Source organism: Mauremys mutica, chromosome 2 (assembly GCF_020497125.1).
Source record: "Mauremys mutica isolate MM-2020 ecotype Southern chromosome 2, ASM2049712v1, whole genome shotgun sequence".
NCBI lineage: Eukaryota > Metazoa > Chordata > Testudines > Geoemydidae > Mauremys > Mauremys mutica.
This window is the reverse complement of record NC_059073.1, coordinates 297,003,122-297,022,949: the sequence shown is the minus strand read 5'-3', so window position 1 is coordinate 297,022,949 and position 19,828 is coordinate 297,003,122. Positions and strand designations below refer to the sequence as shown.

Sequence of the window (19,828 nt, the reverse complement as noted above, 5' to 3'; positions counted from 1 at the left end):
TGGGCACTCATGATTACTGATCAATACCATTCAGGCAAGCCTTGACCCTGTGAAAGGCAATGTGATATTGGTTGCAGGAGTTATACAAGAGTCCACCACTCAGTCAGAGTAATCAATCAGCCATGAGTAATTTGTCCTAACATGGGCAAATCTCAGCAACACCTTACCCAGGATCTTAGTACCAGCTAAAAAAATCTACCCTGTTTATTATTTTGTTTATGTTTATGATAACTAAGTAAAAGCAGGCTTTAGATCATAGGTCTATAAAGCAGGACCACAGGAAGAGTACTAGATCATTAATCATTAGTAGCTCTTGACAGAAGGACTAATGAGGGCGATCCTGTAGGTCCTTTTCAATCAAGCACGTTTCTTCACTGACAGCACAGCACCAATGAGCCAAGCCATCTCTGTAGTACATATCCATGACTCACTTGGGAGTCCAGGGCCTTGACCAAGTTAAAACTCATCAACAATAGAATACAGTCAGCTCCAAGGAAGGCTGTATTTTTTTCACCCCACTTTGAATGTGAATTATTTCTCAATCTGCTTGTTTCTGAGAAGCAATGTGCTCAGTGCGGGAAGTCAAGATTCCTGGCCTGACTTTGACACTGATTCACTGTGAGGCCTCTGACTCATATTACTGACTCATCATGGAGAGAGACAGGATTTGAGAATGTCAGCACCAGGTGTAGACTATGCAGTATGAGAAGGGTTGGAGAAATGTGTTAAAGCAGTAGTAGCAACAAAGTTCATTGAGCCATCACAAAACCAACAACAGAAGTGAGAGAGCGCTGTGACACTAGCAACAACGGGACTACATTGGAATCCAAAAGAAGTGATAAAGTCTGGCATAATGTGAATAAGCGCGATAGCTGCAGCACTTCCAGAGGCTGAACAGAAATCAGTTTTTCACACTGACTGGACAAGGGAATAGAAATGAGATACACCTGCTTCCTAATGAACACAGATTGTAGACATACTTGTCTGAGATCATCTGGCCTTATTCAGTGGCTCCTCTGGCTTACTGGGCTCAAACGTTTTATCAGAATGATTGCTTTAACACAGCTAGTAAGTAAAATAAGTCTCTTGTGCTGCCACCATTGTTCCCTCATATCCGTATTTATTATTAATTATTATTACTACTACTACTTAACATTTATAATGCAGTACTCAGTAGAAACCAGGTGGGGTTCTAGAAACATATAATAAATGACAGTCTCTGCCCCCAAACAGCTTGTAACCTAAAAGACAAGGCTTAATAAGACAAGGAAGTGAGAAGTGGGCTGGGGAATAGGGGGTAACAAATATGAGAGGATAAGCACAATTCTTAGGGAATCAATAGCAGTGATCACAGCTTGTTGTCAGGTTGCAGTTGCTACAGGCATTACAGAAGAGATGAGTTTTGATGATGTAATTGGAGGAGATGGTAGTTAAAGTTATGCTTATGGAAAGGCTCCCCCAAAAAGATGATGTACACGGAGAAAAAGAGGGCCAGGACAGAGCCCTAAGGAATGCCCATCAAAAGAGGGAGAGATGAGGAAGAGGACCTACTCAACAAGACATTGAAGGAGTGATCTGAAAGGCAGGAGGAGAACCATGAGAGAACAGTCATGAAAGCCAAGGGATGACATGATTTTGAGAAGAAAAGGATTGACTGTATTGCCAAAGTAGCTGATTGGTCAAGAAGGATGAGTATGAAATTTGATCAGAAAGAAGTCAGAGACTTTAGTGAGATCAATGCATACAGTAGAACCTCAGAGTTATAAACATCAGAGATACAAACTGATTAGTCAACCGTGCAACTCATTTGGAAACAGAAGTTCACAATCAGGCAAGCAGCAGAGAGGGGAAAAAAGCAAATACAGTACTGTGTTAAACATAAACAGAACGTTTTAAAAAAAAAGATTTGACAAGGTAAGGAAACTGTTTCTGTGCTTGTTTCATTTAATTTAAGATGATTAAAAGCAGCAATTTTCTTCTGCATAGTAAAGTTTCAAAGCTGTATTAAGTCAATGTTCAGTTGTAAACTTTTGAAAGAACAACCCATAACATTTTGTTCAGAGTTATGAACATAGTCACCATTCCCAAGGTGGTCATAACTCTGATGTTCTACTGTATTTGTACTTTGAGGAGAGGAACCTGAACGAAGTGGGAGGGGAGGGCAGGATGAGAAAAGTCAAGAAATGGGAGGGAATGGGGGTTACTGAGGCAGGTGGAGGGGTTAGAGGAGGAGAGCAGGGAAATAGTCTTAGAGTCTGTGACAGGTAAGAGGAGGAAGAAGAGAGTGTGATGGGGAGGGGAGAGGTCACATCGGGCTTCACAGATTCAGAAGGGCCTGTAAGAACCATTATGATTATTTCGCTTGACCTCCTGCATAACACAGGCCTGATAATCTCATCCAATGATTCCTTTATCCAGTCCATCACTTCCAGTTGAGCTAGAGTGCGTCTGTCAGAAAGAGATGCCCAGGTATGATTTTCAGGTTCCAAATAACTGAGAATCCACCTTATCCATAGGTCAGTTTTTCCATGGTAGTTCTCACTGATATTAAAATGTATGTCTTATTTTTAGTCTTAATCTGTCTAGGTTTAGCTTCCAGCCAGTGGCTCTCATTCTGCTTTTGTCCCTTGGATCAGAGAGCACTCTACTATCAAAAACCTTCTCCTCATTTAGAATTTATAGAGGGTGATAAAGTCAAGTCTTAATCTTCTCTTAGTTAAACTAAATAGACTGAGGTTTTGTTGACTTTTTCTTTGCAGAAATTGGCAAGATTCTGCATGGACACCAAGGAGAAGAAGGGCTTTAAGAGGGAGTCAAAAGTGGCAAAGAGGATTGGGAGTATGACAGTTCATCAGTATGGAGAAGGAGAGTTTGGTCAGGAAGATAGATGATCTAAAGGAGGAGAGAACAATTTTGTAGCAGAGGAAGTCAGCATGATCCATGGGACTTCCATCAGAGAAACTCAGCAATATGGCAGCAGGAGCAGAGGAAGTAGATGACAGGGACAGGGGTTGCCAGGACAGACTTTGTGGCATATGAGTGAGGCAACCAAGACAAGAGTGGTGGCTAGTGCAAACTGGAGGGGATCATGGATTGAAGCCAGGAGAGCAAGGGAAGAACATAAAAACATAAGAATGGCCGTACCGGGTCAGACCAAAGGTCCATCTAGCCCAGTATCTGTCTACCGACAGTGGCCAATGCCAGGTGCCCCAGAGGGAGTGAACCTAACAGGCAATGATCAAGTGATCTCTCTCCTGCCATCCATCTTCATCCTCTGACGAACAGAGGCTAGGGACACCATTCTTACCCATCCTAGCTAATAGCCATTTATGGACTTAGCCACCATGAATTTATCCAGTCCCCTTTTAAACATTGTTATAGTCCTAGCCTTCACAACCTCCTCAGGTAAGGAGTTCCACAAGTTGACTGTGCGCTGCGTGAAGAAGAACTTCCTTTTATTTGTTTTAAACCTGCTGCCTATTAATTTCATTTGGTGACCCCTAGTTCTTGTATTATGGGAATAAGTAAATAACTGTTCCTTATCCACTTTCTCGACATCACTCATGATTTTATATACCTCTATCATATCCCCCCTTAGTCTTCTCTTTTGCAAGCTGAAGAGTCCTAGCCTCTTTAATCTTTCCTCGTATGGGACCCTCTCCAAACCCTTAATCATTTTAGTTGCCCTTTTCTGAACCTTTTCTAGTGCTAGAATATCTTTTTTGAGGTGAGGAGACCACATCTGTACACAGTATTCGAGATGTGGGCGTACCATGGATTTATATAAGGCCAATAATATATTCTCAGTCTTATTTTCTATCCCCTTTTTAATGATTCCTAACATCCTGTTTGCTTTTTTGACCGCCTCTGCACACTGCGTGGACCTAGGGGTTACGGTGGACGAAAAGCTGAATATGAGTCAACAGTGTGCCCTTGTTGTCAAGAAGGCTAATGGCATTTTGGGTTGTATAAGTAGGGGCATTTCCAGCAGATCGAGGGATGTGATCATTCCCCTCTACTCAGCACTGGTGAGGCCTCATTTGGAGTACTGTGTCCAGTTTTGGGCCCCACACTACAAGAAGGATGTGGATAAATTGGAGAGAGTCCAGCGGAGGGCAACAAAAATGATTAGGGGGCTGGAGCACATGACTTATGAGGAGAGGCTGAGGGAACTGGGATTGTTTAGTCTGCAGAAGAGAAGAATGAGGGAGGATTTGATAGCTGCTTTCAACTACCTGAAAGGGGGTTCCAAAGAGGATGGATCTAGACTGTTCTCAGTGGTAGAAGATGACAGAACAAGGAGTAATGGTCTCAAGTTGCAGAGGGGGAGGTTTAGGCTGGATATTAGGAAAAACTTTTTCACTAGTAGGGTGGTGAAGAACTGGAATGGGTTACCTAGGGAGGTAGTGGAATCTCCTTCCTTAGAGGTTTTTAAGGTCAGGCTTGACAAAGCCCTGGCTGGGATGATTTAGTTGGGTTTGGTCCTGCTTTGAGCAGGGGGTTGGACTAGATGACCTCCTGAGGTCCCTTCCAACCCTGAGATTCTATGATTCTATGACATCTTCAGAGAACTATCCACGATGACTCCAAGATCTTTTTCCTGACTCGTTGTAGCTAAATTAGCCCCCATCATGTTGTATGTATAGTTGGGGTTATTTTTTCCAATGTGCATTACTTTACATTTATCCACATTAAATTTCATTTGCCATTTTGTTGCCCAATCACTTAGTTTTGTGAGATCTTTTTGAAGTTCTTCACAATTTTCTTTGGTCTTAACTATCTTGAGCAGTTTAGTATCATCTGCAAACTTTGCCACCTCACTGTTTACCCCTTTCTCCAGATCATTTATGAATAAATTGAATAGGATTGGTCCTAGGACTGACCCCTGGGGAACACCACTAGCTACCCCTCTCCATTCTGAGAATTTACCATTAATTCCTACCCTTTGTTCCCTGTCCTTTAACCAGTTCTCAATCCATGAAAGGACCTTTCCTTTTATCCCATGACAGCTTAATTTACATAAGAGCCTTTGGTGAGGGACCTTGTCAAAGGCTTTCTGGAAATCTAAGTACACTATGTCCACCGGATCCCCCTTGTCCACATGTTTGTTGACCCCTTCAAAGAACTCTAATAGATTAGTAAGACACGATTTCCCTTTACAGAAACCATGTTGACTATTGCTCAAGAGTTTATGTTTTTCTACGTGTCTGACAATTTTATTCTTAACTATTGTTTCAACTAATTTGCCCGGTACCGACGTTACCGGTCTGTAATTGCCGGGATCACCCCTAGAGCCCTTTTTAAATATTGGCGTTACATTAGCTAACTTCCAGTCATTGGGTACCGAAGCCAATTTAAAGGACAGGTTACAAACCTTAGTTAATAGTTCCACAACTTCACATTTGAGTTCTTTCAGAACTCTTGGGTGAATGCCATCTGGTCCCAGTGACTTAAAAGTCATTGACACTGATGGGACTAGAAGTCCCAGAAGGAGTGGGGTGATAACGATATTGAAGGAGATGAGCCAGTGATTGTAGAGGATGAACTCGGTGATAAAGAGATCAGAAGGCTGTGCTTGGTGAAGAGCAAGTCAAGTGAGTGGTGATTATGGTGAGCAAGTCAAGGTAAAGGAGAGGAGACAGGTGCCTAATGTATCTGATAGGTTGTCAATATGGAATATTAAGTCAACATGGATGGATGTGGCAAACTGTGATGACAGGAAGATGGAGAGACAGGAATCAGAGTCAGAGAAGAAGGTGGATGTGGGAGGAGCTGGGTGGGCGGGGAAGGGGAGAAGACAGATGAGTCTGATGAGTGCTGCTCAGGGGAGAAGGTATGAAGGGCTGGAGGCAGAGGAGGGGAACTTGACACCCACCACGTTCCTCTCGGGACAATTCAAGGAAGGGACTTGGAGAGAAGTGGCCACCATAAGAGAGAGAGGCTACAGAGTCTGTTGTCAGATGGGGGATCCAGGTCTTGAGAGCCAAGAGACCACAGGGAACAGAGGATGAAGTGGTGATGGATGGCTGTGATCTTTTTTGAGATGGAACTGGCATTCAGAGAGAACAGGAGAAGACAAGGAGGGCATGGGAGCAAGTGGGGTGGGTATAAGGTTTGAAAAAGACCATGAGGTGGAGGTGATGTGAGGGAAAGAGTGGGGGAAGAGGAAGGAACAGATTTGAAGTTAATGTTGGTGAATATAACCCACTAAACTCTCAGCCTTGTAATTCTGCAACATGTCTGTCTGTGTGTCACACTAGGCTGAGCTGGCTGTGTACAATTAAATATATGCAAAATTAAGCACAACTCAAGCAGATAACAATGGTAGCAGCTGTGCTGGCTCTCAGCAAAGAGTAGCACCAAGTTCCAGCACTGACTGGCTGCAGTGCAGGCTTAATCAGAGCATGTGTATGTCCAGGTGGGTGTGATCTGTTTGCCCATTCTCCAGCCTCTCTGTCATGGCCACTGCTGGAACCAGCAGCCTACACTGAGGAAACCACTCATTCTCACTACTTTTCCCTACTCCTTACTCAGAAAACAAGTTTTTAAGAGGGAGTACAATTTGTTTTGAGACTTTCCTTCAACCTCCAGGAAGCACTAGGAGAAAGGCAACAAAAAGGCTGAGGAATGACTGAAAAATATTTATCACATACTATAGGTCACATGGGGGAGTGTGGTGTGGGGGGGGTCTATATCCAGCCATTGATTGGATAGAAAGCTCTCATGAGAGTTGGAAGCATGAATTGTGCATGCTCCCAATAACCACAGCTAGAGATTTTCCAGTTAATGGAAAAGGTGACATTTATCCTATTCACCACAGCATGGAGTTATAGGGAGGAGGAGAGAGGAAGTCTGGGAAAGATAAAATTACACAGTTAGTTTGAGATTACACCAGCTCAACTGCACCAGTGGAAAACCTACTGTAGATGAGATTCTGGCAACTTCCAGGGCTTTTATCACTATATCAGTGATTTAGCTGGCAGTGATTAAAAACAGTAAAAGCCACACTTTGTATACACTAAGGCTCCCTTTGGTGCTACCACCAGTGCAGTTTTTGGGCAAAATTCCCTAGTGTTGAAAAGGCCTCAAACATCACTGAGTTACCAGTAATTGAATAAAGACATGTCTTTTGCTGCCAGTGGAGTCAGTTCCATTTGCGGGAGCTATGCGCTTTTGTTTTGGGAAGGGGGAAAACTGCAGCCTTTAACAAACGTGGGACTAACTTCCATTCTCACCACATAAGGTAGAAGGGTCTCTCTCAAAGATCTTTGTATTTGGCAGTGGTGCAATTGCTTCTAGAATACTGTGTCCAGTTCTGTGGTCCAGGAAGATGTTGATAAATTGGAATGAGTTCAGAGAAGAGCCATTAGAATGATGAAAGGATTGGAAAACCTGCCTTATAGTGAAAGATTCAAGGAGCTCAGTCTGTTTAGTTTATCGAAGAGAAGGTGAAGGGGTGACTTGATCACAGTCTACAAGTACCTACATAGGAAACAGACATTTGATAACAAAAGGCTCTTCAGTTTAGTAGACAAAGGTATAACAAGAGCCAAAGGCTGGAAATTGAAGCTACACAAATTCTGACTAGAAATAAAACAAGTTTTTAACAGTGAGGGTAATTAACCACTGGAACAATTTACTAAGGGGTGTGGTGGATTTTCTCTCACTGGACATTTTTAAATCAAGGTTGGATGTTTTTTCTAAAAGATCTGTTGTAGTTCATATGGGAATTAATTCAGGAAAATTCTATGGCCAGGACTAGATGACTACAATGGTCCCTTCTGACTTTATGATCTATCAGTCTAAGATGGGTGGGTGCCACACGGGACCAGTGTGCGAAAGAGACATAACACTGAAAGAATATAGAGCCTGAACTCCCATTCTGGGAAAGGACAGGCTCCCTGTGGAGCAGAGATACAGCTCTAAAATGAAAAAATTAGGAGAATGTGAGTATCATGAAGTTCCTGGGTTTAATTGCAACCCAATTCCTAAAGCAGCAACACCTGGAAACTGGGTATGTTCTAAGGACTAGAAGATTAGGCCTGGGTCTTTCAGAGAGGGAGGCTGCAGAGAAAGGGTTCACAGTTGTGGGACAAGACACCTGCATCTCACAGGGGCCAAGAGAGAATTAATGTGTTGGAATGGTTGGGCCCATGTACTTATGGGGGATAAAGGAAGAGCTTGCAAGCTGGGAATAAATGCTAGCAAAGGGAAGTGAGGCTGACTGATGAGTTGTGGAAGGGTTCTGAGTGCCTATGAAAGGGGCGTTGGCATCTCGAGTGAGGAATGGCAGTGGAAGACAGGCTAGTATCAAGTGATTGATATAAAGTTGCTTGTCGTGAAGGCTACAGTTTGTCTTTTGGGAACAGATGGTTGCTGGGGGAGGGGTGAACAGGAGGGTATTGGGAGGACAATCAGGACTGAGGTGATGTGAGGGTTTTGCTCCAAGGGAAGGTGGGGGCAATTCAGGTCAGGGCACTTGTTATGGGGTTTGCATGCCAGCTTAAAAGTAAGAGGATGCCAGCAGAGAGGAGGAGTTCGAGGGCTTGCGAAAGAAAGTTAGAGAGTTTAAGCAGTGGGGAAGTAGTCAGACAGATGTAGAGGGCCACACGAGTTAATTCTCTGGACAATCTAGACTCTTTTAGCCCTGTTGTAGACATTGATTAAGCCAATTTACTTACAAGAGAATACATTTGAAAATGAGAAGCTGAATGAACTGCTGGGCCACTGTAATGTAAGGAGGAGCCCATCTCCTGCAGGCAGGTGTTGAACTCTGAACCTGCTTTTGGCTACCCACAGAAACACTGATTTAAAACCCCTTCAAAATCCAGAGGGCACAAGTGCCTAATTGTGTCCTTTGCAGCCCAGCCCCGTGGCCCTCCCTGCATGCAGCAGTGTCAGCAGGACTAACCCTTTGCACAAGGAGGACACAGGCCGAGCTCTGCTCCACACTCCCAGCCCCAGCATTGGCCTCACTCTTTAGACTTTCACCCAGCAGGCTACTTACTTTTTAATTAGATATCTTTAAACAAAAAGTGAAAGTATTTGTTAAAATCCATCTGAATAAACAAAGGTGCTGAGCGGACTGTGAAGTGAATAGGAAATGAAAGTGACTCACCCTCTGAGGGAGAATTTTGTCAGCCATCTTCCTCCTCTTGGCACTGTACATTTTTTAAAGAAAAAAACACGTTACCATGGTGACAGATCTAGGAGTAACGAGGCCACCTGCTAAATTATCCTGACATCTCCACATGCTGGTGCACAGCTGTGTATGTATTGGCAAAAGGGTCTCACCCATACCAAGTACTTAGGACCCCCTCTCTCAGCTGCTTCGAGGGGTGGGGGTAACTAAGAAAAAATCAGGGCTTTCTGTCACAGTTCTTGGGAAAAAGGTCTTCAAGTTCTGTGATCACAGGGCCCTCTATAGTATGGGGCAGCAGTGTTTGTGTGTGAGAGAGTAAGTGAGTGAGACATAGATCTATGAATACATTCTGAATGTGAGAGTCTGTGCGAGAGCATATACACCTCTACCCCGATATAACGCGACTCGATATAACACGAATTTGGATATAACGTGGTAAAGCAGTGCTCGGGGGGGTGGGGCTGTGCACTCTGGCGGATCAAAGCAAGTTCGATATAACGCGGTTTCACCTATAATGCGGTAAGATTTTTTGGCTACCGAGGACAGCGTTATATCGGGGTAGAGGAATGTGTGTAGCCATATGTAGATATGTATACATACACATACATTTGTGTGTATATACATACGTGCATACTTGATAGTGCATATGTCTGTTGATTGATTGTCCAAACAGATATGCTAATGTGTGTCCATGCATGCCCATGTGTGTGCGTGTGTGTGCGTGTGTGACTGTACACACATGGTATGCATATGTACACATGTGATTTACACAAGCATGTGTGGAAATGTATATCTGCATACGCACGCGCGTGTATATCAATATGTGCACATACATATATTATGCATCTCCGTTCCAAGCACACGTATGTGTGTGTGTATACACACACACCTCTCTATATGGGGCACCTGTGTGTGTTTGTGTGTGCATAAGGCACGCTGATGAAATAGGAATCAAGCAAAGGGAGTGTCCCTGGATTTTGACTTTAAACTGCACACACTGTTGGTGCCCATCAAGCTGTTTCCTCGCAGCCCCAGCAGTTCAGAGAGAGGAGAAACTTGCCCCCCCCCTCTGCTCAGGGGAGTGACACCTCCATCCCTGGAGCAGGGGATCAATCAGTCCATCTCTGGGAGGCGAATGAGGAAGAAGGAACCCCTCCCCACCCCACCAGGCCCTGGGGCTGCTCCTGCCTCTTCTCCCTCATTCCCATTTCTCCTGAGAGGCCCCCTTAGTTTCTGTCTCCCCAGGACCAATGTTTTTACCTTTTTCCAGGAGTGGTGCATGCCCTTCCCACACTCACTAGCGATGTGCACCTTCCTCCTGAGTGGGGCCTGGGACACCAGTTTCTCTGCTCTTCTTGGGGCCAGACTCAAGGCACTGTTTGGGGGGGTAGGAATGTAAACTGACCCTCCCTCAGGCCAAGCCCTCTGGATTTGGCCCAGGGTATTTACACACCCATCCGCTGGCCACATAGACAGGACGCCCTCTTGGGACAGTGGGCCTTGTAGGAAGTGAGGAACGCTGGAGCTGAAACATTCCATGGCAGTTTATGGGGGAGGGGCTGGAACCTGACCTGACCTAGGGGGAGAGGGCAGGGGTCAGGGGAGGGGCAAGGGAGGAGCTAGTGCCTCTGGCCTGGCCATGGAGGGAGGGGCTAGTGACTCTCATCAGACCTAGGGAACAGCTGGAGAAGGAAAAATAACACCCCAGAAATGACAATTAAGGAGGTGATGCCACAATAATTGCAGGAGAGAAACAGTGACTGGGTGAGCTAGAGCATAAAGGAAATGGGAGTGTGCACCTGGAGCACCCAGTAAAACTGAAGGAGAGTTACACCACATCCATTCCCCCAGAGTCTGATAGAGGGAAGGGAATTTATCCCCTTTCTGCCTACACTGAGCCTCCCATGGCAAGGATATTTACCTCTCCCCTAAGCCTGCCAGAGATGGTAGGGGAGTTAGTGCGGGGAAAGCAGATGAACTTCTGAGAAAGGGACAGGAGAGGGGAAGAAAACCAGGGTAAAGAATACAATAAACTCCATGGAGAGGAGATATGATCGAGGAAACATAGGGAGCCTTTTGGTGCCTCCTGGAAGGCTTCAGGTGAGCAGAGCTCACTCACTATAACAGGGTTTCAAACTGCAAGAAAATGTGAGGATCAGAAGGTGTTCTCTTCTGCAGTGGGGCCATGAAACAGACTAATTCCCATGTGACAATCCTTGGGAACTGCACTCACTCTTAATCCACTAACATTCTTGCTGCTAGGGCCTTTCTAGGGTGCATCCCGGATACATGGACGTTCTCAGGACACATTCTTAAAGCTTGCGAGATGCTCCAGTGCAAATACCCCAGACTCACAGGAGCTCCCAGCACACTGAACCTAAAGAAGTACGTATTATATGCAACCAGAGTTACTGACACCACTATTACACTGCCTGAGCCTGCAAGTACCCATAATGTTTGCACGACAGATGTGCAATTTCTGCAGGTGAATGTGCCTCAAGCATTTATCAGCCATAAATCTAGGCTTGAGGGATTGGCTCATACTCTGCAAATTCAGAATCTGATGAGTTCTAACCATTTCTGCTTTTTAAATAGCAATTATAACTATTATTTAATTGCCAACAGTGCACTGGGTGTTGTACGAGATTAAAGATGGGCAAATTCTGCCAGAAAAGTACATACACATAAAAAATGCCCCCCTCCAACTCTAGTTAGTTACTTTCTGTACATTTCATTAGTGAATTTCACCAGTGAATGTTTGTAGACAATGAAAAACTCAATACTTATGCAAATGCATTTTGCACTAGTGCTCATGGTATAAGTATTCACACCACCAAGCTAAAATCTCTGATTTACCAGCTCCTGTTTATAAAATACTCAGTTAACCAATCAAGGAGCAGAAGTATTATTATGCAAAATAGGTGACCAATCATACACCACAAACAACAAAGAGTTGAAGACAAAGTCAAAATACGTAGTTAGCAAACACTCTATAGATTGAATACAACTAGGCCCGATAGCCTGAAACATGCACCAAACATTCTAATAACACAAAATAACAAGAAAATGAATAGAAATCAAGGTCTGTTAAGAGACAATTCACAAATGAAAAACTATTCAGTGAATTTTGCATTGTCACAGTCCCTGCTCCAAGCAGCATATAACCTATAAATAAGGCTGCGAGTTTGTCAGAGGTCACGGAAGTCATGGATTCCGTGACTTTCCGTGACCCCCGTGACTTCTGCAGCGGCCGGTGCACCTGGCTCAGGAACAGCTCAGGCAGCCCCTGAGCCAGACACACCAGCTGCTGCTGGGGCAGTCTCGAGCCCCCCCCCCCCACACACACACACACAGCAGCAGAATTTGGGTGTGGGAGGGGGCAAGGGGTTGGGGTATAGGATGGGGTGAGGTGGGCTCTGGGCAGCACTTACCTGGGGGGCTCTCCGGAAGCAGTGACATCCCCTCGCCCAGCTGCTAGATGGAGGCATGGCCAGGCAGCTCTGCGTGCCTGCCTCTGCCCAGAGCACTGGCTTCACAGCTCCCATTGACCGGGAACCACGGAAGCCAATGGGAACTGTGGGGGCGGTGCCTGCAGGCTGAGGCAGCCCGCAGAGCTGCCTGGCCACGCCTCTGCCTAGCAGCTGAATGGGGGGGGGGGATGTTGCCACTTCTGGGGAGCCCCCATGTAAGTGCCGCCCAGAGCCTGCCTCACCCTTGTCCCGTGCCCCACCCCCCGCCTCCTCCCACACCCAAACTCTGCTGCTGCTGTGGACGGGGAGGCGCAGAGCCAAGTAGGGAGCCTACCGGCCCCACCAACCCCCCAGCGCCAGTGGGGGTCCCAGGCCACGCGCTGCTGCCCATGCCTCCCCAGCACCCGGGTTGCCCTCCCCCAGCACCCACAGGGCCCCTGGGCAGCCCCCGGCTCCAAGTTTTAGTCACAGGTATTTTTAGTAAAATTCATGGACAGGTCACAGGCCATGAATTTTTATTTGCTGCCCGTGACCTGTCCCTGACTTTACTAAAAATACCTGTGACTAAAACGTAGCCTTTCCTATAAATCCATTGATTTGTTGCCTATATGTTTAAGACTGTCACACAATTGCAAAGGAGGCTGGTTCTTCTCTTTCAGTGCACTCACCTCCGGGTTCGGGTCTGAGTTGCTTGCTGCTGCTGTTGCACCTGCTGTTGCACCTGCTGTTGCTGTACCTGCTGAGGTGCTGTGCGTTTTCGTGTTGGTTCCATCACTGTTTGGGGCATTCCAGGGCGCACTGAGGGGCTTCCAACATATGGTGAGCCTGGGGGACCCATTGGAGCCCCCTGATGGGGCATTCGAGCACCTGATGGCATCCCAGGGCGCTAGGGAGGAAGCAAAACAGATATAAATGTCTGTTTGGTCACAGTTACTGCAGCAGCAAAGGGGTTGGAATGAAGGCAGCAACTAGCTCCAAGGTAGAGACCAGCAAGTTTCCAAGCTTTGACCATTCTAATAAGCACCAGTGCAACAAGACAAAGTGATGGAGCCAGGTCTGGCACTCCCTGGTCATTAGAGGAACCTGATAAGAGTAGGCTGGAGGGTAGTAAGGAAAAAGGTTGGGGTCAGCAAGACGTTGAGCGGGTGGGTGAGCAGTTTTGTTTGATAAAATTAGATGTTGAGTGGATGGTTGACAGATCCAGGCCAAATTACTGCAGCATTCTCTCTTGGGCTGACCATGAAGGTCATGTAGAAGCTACATCTGGGCCAACATGCTGTGGTCTACATGCTAATCAAAACTGAGGATGACACCATATCACACCAGTGATCCTCACTTTATGCTGATTGGGCTACTGTGATCAACAGGGACATTATAGCTGGCAGTCAAAGGTGAAACTTTAAAGCCTTGGGGCAGAGAGTTCTCCATAAAGGCCTTCCACTTCAGGATACACTATCACCAGGGATCAGAATGAGCCTATAAAGTGAGAAGATGTGACTACAGAAAAGAGTCATCTCTTTGGATCAGGCATTCCCCGATAACAGGGGAACACGAGAGCTTGATAATATTTCCTTAAGAATGCTAAAATTTCCTGACATCTCCATTGACTTCAGTGGCTTTGGATCAGACCATGAGATCAGTGCTGTACAAGACACAGCATAAAGTCAGTCCTAGCCCTAAAGAGCTTATAGCCCTCCAGGGAATCAACCACCAAGATGAATCTCATTTTAAAAATCAAAGCCCAACTCTTGGACACATCAAACTGTTACCCTTATTTATTATGATTTCAATGGCATGATCACTCTTGACAGAGCATGGTGTATGCACCAATGAGTTCTCTGATGGCTGCTGAGTCCGACGTGCAAGTGATGTATAGATCAGCTAACAAAGCACCTGCTCCGGCCACAGGTAGTGGGCAAGTGTTTAACATAAAAGTCCAGGTGAACACCAGCAAAGCCAGCATCTTAGTCCACGCCTCCAGACTAGCTAGCCAGCATACTATACTACCCCACCCACCAACACCAAACCTCACCAGGCTCCCTGCTTCTCATAAGCCTTAGAAAATAGCTGTTCCTTAGATTCCAAGGGGCTGGTTGCATTACAGAGATGGCAGAATGTTAGAGTAAAGGTGGAGGAGGTGTGGATAGTAACAGAAAATTGCAGGAGGGCTTAGGGGCAGAGGCACAGACAAGCTTTGCTTGCACTGTTAATGGGAGGGAGATAGAGCAGAGACCAGCTCAGAAGACAGAGTCGGCATGTCTAGCAGGGCCAGCTCTTGGTTTTTTGCAGCCCCAAGCAAAAACAAAACAGAACAAAAAAGCTGGAGTGCCACCCCCAAATCAAAGGTGCCGCCCCAAAGGGCCAGAATGCCGCCCCTTGAGAAGTGCCTCCCCAAGCACTTGCTTGGGACGCTGATTCCTAGAGCCAACGCTGATGGCTAGTGAGTGCAGATGATAGGGCTGGTATGGGAAACTGACTGTGGGAGCTGCAACTGGGTAAAGGAGAGGGAGGGGGCAGTAAACTAGTAAAAGAGAAGGCTTTGTATAGAGCTGAGAACTTCTTCACCTGTCCCAGCTTGTACCATTGGCTGAGCTGCAAACACTGTTATGACAACTCTTTGGAAACTATGTCTCTCTCCTCCACCACACTCCCAACCCCCCAAACCCAGCAGTCAGCAAAAGGAAATGGCTTAAAAATACTTCACACTAAATCTTGTATTTAGAATCTCCTGTTGCCTGTCAATCCACAAACTGTGGCTGCCTTCCAGCAAGGAGAAACCGAACTGTGGGCCCTGCTGTTGCTTGTCAATCACCCCAGCTCTGCTGCCCCATGTCCATCCCCTTGGAAACTGCCTGGCCAGGAGAGACAAGATTGTGAGCCCAGCTATCTGTGTCTGGAAAGGACAAATTATGGCCAGAACTGCAAAGTTGGGTGGGCCAACCTAGTTACTGGCCTATATCCTACTTCTCTGAACTTCTTGTTGGCTCCTCTTCTTCTTGTTGGGCATTAAAACAGTGAGGGTACCAAACAAACAGTGCCCGGGACAGAGGAAAAGCAGGAAAAATGGTTAGTTCCATCCTGGCTGACATTTTCCATTTAAATTCTTATGCCCCCCACCCCACCCCACCCCCGCCCACACACCCTTTGTCCACCCCCTGCTTTGCCTAATTACTTTCCTTCTCCCACCTCCACCTCTGCATCTTCTTCTATGCTGACCTTAGATGTGGAACAAACTCCTAATCCCAGTACATGAGGCCCCATCCTTCTCCCCATTGCAATACCTTCAAAAGCCCCACAAACCACCTAGGTAAAATGCCTTCTCAACCCAATATTATCAGAGAGGAGAGGACAACAAGGAGGCAACACCTAATCTAACATCCTCCTCGGGGTGTCCTAGTGCATCTGGTCTTCTCTGTGCTCCTGGGGGGAAGGCCTGTCTGTACTGTGTCTTGTGCAGAGCTGAGCACATTGTCAGTGCTGGAGGCCCCTCCAGACAGGTGGCAGCAGCAGCATGCTCTGCACTGCCCTGCCATGAGGTGCTGCCTCTCTCCTTCATCCTTTCCAATCTCTCCTTTCTTCTATTTTACAGCTTGTCCTGTCCTTTGTTTCTCTCTCTCCTCCCTTCCAATTCAATCCTCTCACCTCCTCAGTGTCTCTCCTCCTCCCCTTTTCTCAAGCAGTTTCCTCCTGTCATATAGTACAGATGAAAGACGGCACAAGACTGCACGTCTCCTGGTTTTAATACGGATTGTGCTTCTCTTTGCATTCTTACCGCAGACACAAGAGTCCTGTTACAAGAACTTCAACAACAGAGTACCTAAAAGGCTGAAATGACAAAATGAGATTCAGGCTGAATCTGCGCAGCTGCAGAAAACTAATCTGAAATGCGGACAGGCAACAGGAGAAAGAAATGAGGAGAGCAGCAATGCCTGAAATAGTCCAGCAAGTTAGATGGCAGTTTACAATGCAATATGGCTGTAAAAAAGCTAGTTCAGTTTTAGGTTGCATATGAAGAGTCCAAGGTTGAGTACTGTATTCCAACTGGAGTCCTCCTGGAGCCCAAAAGAGAGGTACCATGCCTCCCTGCTCCAGGGAGACTCCACCTGGAATGCAGCCCTCAACCCTGGGCTCTTCAATAATGTAAGCAGAGTCAGGATGAGCTCTACTCTGACATCTGGTGGTGAATTGTGGCGAGTGTGGAAAGAACTTCAGGGGCTGATCTTGTTTGCATAGGCACACCCACCCTGCCTAGCATGAGCCCACAGCTGCCTAAATGGTCACTTTGGCTGCTGTGGGATCCCCAGTTTCTCTGTTATTGGGGAAAGAAGAATAAAGTGTTGTTATCCTGATTATGTGACTCAAGACCAGTGGAACTGTTTTATGACAGAGGGACTCACCATCAACTAAGTAGCACTCGCTAGACAAGGGCCATGGGTTCCAAAATGCAGTGAATTGAGAGAGGTTGGGGACAGGTGTTTATACCTCATGGTATAGGTGCCTTTTGAGGGCCTGAAACACCAATTACACCTCCTCCTCTCTCCGCTGTTAAATAGCAGAACTAATTTTGATTCTATGAAGGGTCTAGTTACAGGCTGCTGTGCTGAATTCACTTTGGGCCAATGGTGCACCAGCCACTGGGGCTCCCCTACAACAAGCAGAATGCACTATGAGTTGAAATCACTAAAGAGATAAGGTTGCTGAGATCACTGAGTGCTATGTTGACTACTGGGGGAGCCTGAAGATATATTGCTAAGCGGCTGGCAGAGCAGAGCAGTTTGTGAGATGGTTGGAGTGGCCCATGAGATGGTTGGAGTGGCCCATGGGATGGTGAGCGGAGGGGAGCTGAGCAGCGCAGTTTGCAGGATGGTTAGAGCGGCCCATGGGATGGTGAGTGGAGTGAAGCGGAGCAGTTCGTGGTGAAGGCTGCAGCAGAACCCCATGGAGAGGTGGGGCAGTCAGCCTTGGACCATTAAGGTGCCCCTTAACACACTGTGTGCCTCTTTCTTCCCCCCCACTCCCATTTCCACCCAGCTGGGGGAGGAGTGTAGAACTCTGCAGGTAAAGTTTTGAGACAGAGACTCTTGGGGTGTTGGACTTTTGGGATTTTGGGGTGATCTTTTGGGTGGCTGGACTTAAGACCCTGAGGGGAAAAGGACACTGCCAAACTAGCTTGGGAGTGGGTCTTGTGCTCATGGTTTGTGTTATGAATCCTGTTTGTGGTGTTTCCCCAACATACTGCCGCATTGTTTCCCTCCTTTATTAAAAGGATTTTGCTACACTCAGACTCCGTGTATGCGAGAGGGGAAGTATTGCCTCCTAGAGGTGCCCGGGGGGTGGTATGTAATTGTCCTAGGTCACTGGGTGGGGGCTCGAGCCGGTTTTGCATTGCATTATTGAAACGGAACCCCTAGATACTGAACCCAGCCCTTGTTGCTGCCAACTCAGACGGGCAGAAGGGTTACAATAATGTAAAGAGATTGACAAATGAGAAGTTTTAAAAAGAACCAAAATGACCAAGTGTCTAGAGAGTGTAAAAGAGCACAATACAGAGTGACTGGGCAACAGCATCCAAGGCGCTGGCAGGACATGATGGCAGCTACTAATAGCTGACAGGTGTGAACAACCACTAGGGTGATATGTAGTGGTAGCACTCAGAGTAATAGGAGGAAATTAAGACTGTATATTAGGAAACCCTGCCTTTTGGTAAGATATATCTGTAGTGCAATAGTCTCCCAAGGAAGTGGTGAAAGCCCAATTGACAGCAATATTTAAAATTGAACTGGAACAAGTATAGGAAAAATGGCTGTAAATAATCCTTCACAGCCTCTCCTCTCCTCTCCTTCCAGGACGACTACAAAAGTGACCTAATAGACACTGCCTTCTCTAATGTCTATGACAGAGTTACCAAATAGAAATGTCAGTGCCTCAATTCCTACTCCTTAGAATATCTCACTTCACTTATTTCCAGCAAGCATTCTAGTACTCCAGTTCCCTGCACTATCCCATGCCCTATAATCAGGGACCAAGTATTCCAGGATTCCACAGCTGTGGCATTTGCTACAGACTCCACCCATCACTGCATATTGGGCAGCACAAGCTAAAATCTTTCATGCACAAACACTGTTTCTAGGATTGTAAGCCGATACCTAGACCATAAGCTTTTTGAGGCAGTGATCATCTTTTTGTGACATGAGGGTGTACAGTGCCTAATGCAATGGGACCCCAAATCTTTAATGGAGGCTTCTAGGTGATACAACCATTCAAATACATAAATAATAGCTCTTATAGTTACAAAGAAAATCAGTACAACAAAATGGCAATCAATTAACATTCTGCCAACTAAGGAAGACATCAAACATAAGAGCTCCATGCATCTCACTGTGGCTAATTACAAAAAATAATGTCAGATTAAACTGCAATGTTGTTGAACTACTGCTTTGCTGAGAATTACAACAGAACTATCCACATAGCCCATGTCCCCATAATTGGAGGGCCCAACACCAACTCTACTTCTCAATTTCATTCATAGATTCATACAATTTACGGCCAGAAAGGACCAACAAATCATCTGGTCTGACCTCCTGTATGTCACAGACCATTAAATTTCACCCAGTTACCTCTTTATTAATACCAGTAACTTGAGTTTGACTAAATCATCTCTTCAGAGAGACTTTCAGTCTGTACTTTAAGACATCAAAAGATGGAGATATACCACCTTCATAGGTAGTGTGTTCCAGTGGTTAATCACCCTCACTGTGAAAAATGCGTATTGTATTTCTAATTTTAATTTGTCTGGCTTCAGCTTCCAGCCTTGGGTCCTGTTAGGCCTTTTTCTGCTAGATTACAGAGTCTTTTAGTGCTCAGTCTTCTCACCCCATAAAAGGTACTTATACTCTGTAATCAAGTCACCTCTCAATCTTCTTTTTGAAAAACAGATTGAGTGCCTTAAGTTTCTCACTGAAAGGCATTTTCTCCAGCCCTCAAATAATTTGTCTCTCTCTTTTCTGCACCCCCTCCAATTTTTCAATACCCTTTTTTCATAAATTCATAGATTCCAAGGCCAGATGGGGTAGTCAATTGTTTTTTGTCAAGGTCCAAATTTCTTGGTCAAAGTATAGTCAAGGTCCAGACTTCAGAGAAAATAGTAAAAAATAACAATAACGATAACAATAAGTAAATAAAAAGATTTCGGGGTCCATTCAAAAGCGTCTGGCGG

General features: G+C 45.8%; 1 protein-coding gene across 9 annotated transcripts in view; it reads right to left on the bottom strand.

The window, feature by feature from the left end:
- SMARCD3 (SWI/SNF related, matrix associated, actin dependent regulator of chromatin, subfamily d, member 3) overlaps positions 1-19,828 on the bottom strand; it is a 197,454-nt gene that overhangs the window by 97,838 nt on the left and 79,788 nt on the right. For 8 of the 9 annotated variants that reach the window (XM_045005229.1, XM_045005238.1, XM_045005228.1 and 5 more), the window contains 2 exons: positions 13,281-13,498; positions 9,119-9,161 (listed from right to left, as the gene is read on the bottom strand). In XM_045005229.1, the coding sequence (XP_044861164.1) occupies positions 9,119-9,161; positions 13,281-13,489 (252 nt within the window). In that variant the 5' untranslated portion in view covers positions 13,490-13,498. Of the gene's footprint in view, positions 1-9,118; positions 9,162-10,402; positions 10,671-13,280; positions 13,499-19,828 lie in introns of those variants that run through there. The other variant, XM_045005234.1, reaches the window with a different exon arrangement.